General features: G+C 36.0%; 1 protein-coding gene across 1 annotated transcript; it reads right to left on the minus strand.

Annotated features, from left to right (window-relative positions):
- Nucleotides 1-858: 858 nt before the first annotated feature.
- Nucleotides 859-5,802, minus strand: LOC107026945 (probable E3 ubiquitin-protein ligase RHB1A). The gene is made up of 5 exons (XM_015228087.1): nucleotides 5,671-5,802; nucleotides 3,143-3,276; nucleotides 1,709-2,144; nucleotides 1,510-1,619; nucleotides 859-1,413 (listed from the first exon to the last, which is right to left on the minus strand). Exons 2-5 carry the CDS (start codon nucleotides 3,212-3,214, stop codon nucleotides 1,381-1,383), a joined length of 651 nt encoding a protein of 216 aa, XP_015083573.1. The 5' UTR covers nucleotides 3,215-3,276; nucleotides 5,671-5,802; the 3' UTR covers nucleotides 859-1,380.
- Nucleotides 5,803-5,808: the final 6 nt, after the last annotated feature.

The following is a 5,808-nucleotide window of genomic DNA, read 5'->3' on the forward strand; positions in this document are numbered from 1 at the left end:
TTATCCAACATTTGACATATAGATTTTAGAAAAATCATGTAACTCAAGCTTTTAATATTAAATTTATTTGTATAGGTTATTCGACATTCAAATCACTCGTTAATATTACATATATAAATGACAAACAATACCATAGGATTGAAAGTTAGATATCCAATTCAATATTGTAAATTCGACAATCGATAATTGATCGCACATACCAAATGTTGGAATATTCAAAATTCAATCAACTTCGATAATTAAACTTCAGTACAATAAATCTCAATTTTATTTTCGATGAGTTCCTTTTTTTGATAATTAATTTACTATTCTTTAATGGCAAATCACTCGACAAGTCACATGTTGGAGTCATCATTAGATTTTTGTCAAATTCATTTTCATTATAGTTATGAATGACTAGTAATGTTACCATGATTAAAGTATTTGTAGCAATAATATTCCATTTCACTTTATTTTTTGCATTTTAGTTTCTTCATAAAAATTTCAATACAAAAAATAATACTTTGTAAACCTTCGATTCTCCTATAACTGTAAATATTCAACCAGCCTGCAGTAAGGCTATCAAACGGGACGGGTCGTCCATCCTGACCCGTCTCAATTCAGGCATGGCCCATCCGGGTTCCAGCTCGGTTATGGGTCTGGCCAATTCAAACTCAAAAACATGTGTATCTTCGATGAACTAAGTCTAGTATTTAGGTGGAAATAGGTAGAAAGATAAAGCAAACCATTATATAATCAAAGAGTACTGAAGCTGTAAATTATATTCCCTAGCTGAATACTCGAAACGACAGAATCAAACAAGACAAAACCAACCCCCTAGGAATGCTTTATATATACTATTACGAGAGACTTTGTATGTAGAAGCAAAATTGCACAAAATTTCAATGCTTAAGTGTGACCTTGTACACAAAAATGGAGGAATTCCTATACTATCTGCATATTTACAAACATAGAAAATGGAGCTACCAATTCATTATCAACTGACCCCAAAATTCAAAATTAAAAAAAAAAAAACAAAAAAAACGACTCTTCTCTAAGTCGAGAGATATACAGAAATGCACAAAAAAAAACTGCAAATTGAGAAATGCCTATATATCATGGATTAAAGAAAAAAAGGATATTCACAATGGAGACGAACCTATGCGATGCATTGAAACCAATTTTTCACTTTTTCTTCTTTTTCTTGACCTTTTCAATCATTATCCTAATTATTTTCACATCCAAGCTTAACGATTTGAAGCAAACACAAGAAGGAAACATGTGAAGAAACTACGGCTAAAGCTGTAAAACTACCATGGACACAAAGTATTGAACAACACTTCTTGGCATACAACAAATGTCACTTCTGCAACCAACCGCCTATAGGCGGAATTCTTGTTGCTATTCATCAATTGCAGGATTAAAAACCGTTTCCTACAACCAAAGAGAAGAAGGACAATGATTATCGTGCTATCTTTAGCAGTAGCTTGTATACCAATCTAGTTGAGGTTATTACAACTTGAAACAAACCTGATCACAGACAGGGCAGGTGTCACTTCTCTCCATCCATTCAAGAATGCATGAAAGATGAAACTGATGCTCGCATTTTGTGCTCATTTTTGGATTCTCCGCATCATATTCTGTAACAAGGAGTTGTGTCATTGTACAGTTTCTAGTTGAAGCTAGAAGCGGAGAGTTTGGAGCAACAGTGCTTAAAGCTATTTCTCACCTTCAAGACAGATGGGACACTCTTCTTGTGGAGGTAAAAGTACAAGAATGTTGGCTTTTTTGAGTTCCTCGGACTTCTCAAGTTCATCGTTCACTTCCTTTATTGCATCAAGCTGGATATCTGCTGTTTGCACATTGCCTTCAGACTCCTTTTTATCCTTGTCAACAGCTTCGGCAGCGTCTGCTGAGCTCAGTGCGCCACCAGCTTCACTGTTTGTTTCTTGAACTGCCGCCTCATTCTTGATGCCATCTGGATTACCCGGTGGACTCCTGGGCCTTCCCACATATGTTTCATAAGGCATTGGCATTGGAGGTGGCCTGTAAGTGTCAGGACTTGAGGTGTCCAGATTCGTATCAACCAAAAGCGCATTGGAGAATGCTGCAGCTGTGACATGATGAGATGACAAAGGTTCGCGCTCTTCTGGCACTGTAGGATACTGCAGAAAATTTTAAAATTTATATAAATCCATTCGGGCACAGTACAAATACACAAGGATTGTAAAGCAGTTAATCCCATCAAAATGGAAGGACTACAATCTTCAACTATACAGAGCATTCAGCATGTAATAGCGAACTTTAGTTACAACTTACTAATGTTTGAAATTCATCCTCTAATATCCAACCCCTATTTTCTTTACCTAATCCTCTTTCCTGACTAAAAAGACTGTTGATAGCACAATGATAATAGACCAGCTTCTCTGTCAAGGACCAGTATACTGCCCAATGTCCTAGACAATTGAGGCATTTGAATAGATTTGGGACCATATAGTGGATTTTGTTGAAGAAAAATCATATTAAACCTCTTGCAAAATCTTAAAAACAAGAGAAAATAATAAAGGTTTTGCCAATGGAATGACAGAATAACCAAACATACTAAGAAGAAAACTGCTGTAGAAAACCAAAGGCGCTTTCTGTAAAGTGTTCATAGCCAGCATAGAACGGATGGGAAATAGGAAGAAAAAAGGATTGGAACCCTATATTATATAGCAAAGTCTACTATCCCAGGTTATTACATTATGTCACGGCATGCAACATGGAGGTTCAGACCCAAGGTTTATCAACCAATGAAGCATGAACAACACATCCAGTAATACTTTCCCTTACGTGTACACTCCCTGGACAGAAATCTGACAGTACCTGTTAGTGTCATAATTCTTTTAACTTTCAGATACTAAGTCCCTAAATTTGCACACCAGATTTTCTAGTTCTTCCCTGTTCGACATTTTTGGAGCATACTAAAATTCTGATAAGTAGAGTAGGCATTGTTTTAGGCAAAAACAACAAGAGAAACAAAAGGGATAGAAATATATTTTTCCTCTAGCAATGAATTTCAATCTTCAAAGAGACTCTGAACCAGAATGCTGTAATCACTGATCAGAATATTCAGAAACTAAAATAAAGTAATTGGCATCGGGTATGGGAATATATCACTTACACGATAAAATGAGGGTGACCCATTCAATTCCACTCTTTTTGAGGCACAACAGCAGCAGCAACAATTACCCATTTTTGATAATTTATCTAAGTCAACCCCACTGAAGTGGTTAACTCCTGGCTCATTTTTTTTCTCTGCATCATTACATCATTAAACTCCTATTATCAATCATGTGATGCAGCAGATCTAAGAACCATTGAAAGTAGGCCTGACCTCTATTTTGACCATATAAGTACCAATCAAAGGAATACTTCCAATATATAGCATGCAGAAAAAGAATAGCAAGCAGAAAAATATTACATCGTACACTGGGGTGCACGTTAACAGAATGATTAGTGGAAAGCACTGTTATGAGAGCTAGAAGCAGCACTATAGTTGTTTGTCGCAAATTTTACTCGCTAGCAGAGTCCATGCAATCTATTTATAGGTGAACCAGTTTGGAAATTTATGAAACATACAGCAAATCATGACAAATAAATATGTATCACTAAGCACAACCACCAAAATTATGTCACGAAATTATATCTCAAAATTTCAGCTTATGTGATGTACAATCAAAGTCACATGGTTGAATTACATTTTTATTGGCCTAGCAAAGTAACTGCAATAACTTTCACGTGTTCCACACTTCCAGGTAATCGATTGGATCAGAATGGAGATGCAATTGTTGAATAGGAGTTGCAACTCTAATTAACTATCTGTGGATTACAACGGAGATCCAGCATAGAATTGGAGTTGTAATCCTAATTAGCTATCTATAAATAAACCATGGACCTCAATACCTCTATGGTAGCTTTTTTTAAGTTTTTCGGGCATCAAATGGATCATGGCCCGCAACACTTCGTTTTGAAGCTGATTAGAGTAGGAGCTGATAGAAGAAGGGCAAAGTGGGGGAACACTATACCAGCTTGTATCTGGTGGACAGTTTGGAAAGAGAGGAACAGAGGTGAGTTGAAGACAAATATGATAGAGATTCCATCCAGAATAAAGGCCAACATCATCTTCTTTGTTATTTTTCTTTAAATTTAGAATGGAACTTGTAAATTGAAGCAGAATCACTTCTAGAGCTGTTAAGAGTCTCCGCAGGTTTAGAAATGGGTAAACTTTTCTTTTCATACTTTTGTGCCACGGTACAGAATTTCCAGCACCATCTTAGTTGTTATAATCATAATTGTGCCATTTATTAAAAAGAAACAAAAGTTACATAGATTGCACCAAGTTAGTCATGACATCTCTTTTATGAACATACAACAATCACTATGTCTCGATACCAAACTAGTTGGGCTTAAGAATCCGCTATATCCGTTCCGCTTTCTTCAAGTCCACGTTATTTACATATGTAAAATAACTTGTTATTTAAGACAAAATAGAGGTTTTCTAAGACTAGGGGGTCTAAATCACACCCTTATCTCCACCTAGATCTAAACCAAGTGTAACAACATTAAACCTTCATCCCAACGAGTTGATAATTCTTACATTGCTTATATTGTGTTTGGTATTTAGTTAAGTCCGCATGATTGTGGGAGGTTGCAGCATTTTTAGGTAAGCTGCGCTTCATGTGAACTGGTTCCACAATTCCTTAGGATTCAAGGTCAAAGAAAGGTTCCAAGATAAGTTACAATCTTACCGATATGACTAGGTCTCTAAGCCATCCAAAACCAAGAAATTTGGACTTTGTTTGTACATGTTATGTTAAACAGCAGCTGACCTCTCCCCAATACCAAAGTAAAGCTACTCATCTCCATCAAACTTACTGATATGACTAGGTCTCTAAGCCATCCCGAAAACAAGGAAATTTGGACGTCGTTTATATATGGTAAACGGCAGCTGACCTCTCCCCAATACCAAAGTAAAGCTACTCACAGCCAGTAAAATAACTGACATGACTAGGCCTCTAAGCCATCCAAAACCAAGACATTTAGACTTCATTTGTATTTGGCTGAAATCAAATTAATCAAATGAAACCACAATCCAGCACAGTAACTTTTAACTTTTAACTTCCATCAAGCTCATACTAATCTATTGAGGTACCTTTGACCATACACAACACAACGTTTCTGCAAATTCTACAATAGAATTGAGAGGAACTCATAATAAGCTTAATAGAACAACAACCAAAAAAAAATGCATTTCATGACCTTTTGAAGTCCAAAACTCATCAGTAAAACACCAAAGACAACTCAAATTTTTGAATCTACTCTCACGCGGATCGATCACACCACCAAAATCCATTCTATATGTAAACATACATACTCATGAATAATTTCAACTTAGAAATCGACAAAACACAGTAAACAGCAGCTGACCAAACTAAAGCTGCTCAATCGCCATTAAGCTAACACAACTAGCCCTATTTCCAGTCCAAACACATCAAAATGATCCAAAATCAAATCCAAAATTCATGAAAACAACAGCATAATCTCCAGAATTTCATATAACAAGCTGAAAAATTCCAAAAAAAAATTAAAAAAATACTAGGAAGTCGAATTGAAGCTGAAAACAACCAAATAAACAGTAGAGAAGCTTACTGTAAATCAGAGATGAAGAAGAAGACGATTGAAAGCAGAAGCTATAGAGATAGGATTCGTATACGTATAGATTGAATTGGGTTATGAGTCAGAAAGTGAAGAAAAACGGTGAAAAAGGTCCTTTGGGGGTGGGGGGTG

Source organism: Solanum pennellii, chromosome 8 (genome assembly GCF_001406875.1).
Source record: "Solanum pennellii chromosome 8, SPENNV200".
Classification (NCBI taxonomy): Eukaryota; Viridiplantae; Streptophyta; class Magnoliopsida; order Solanales; family Solanaceae; genus Solanum; species Solanum pennellii.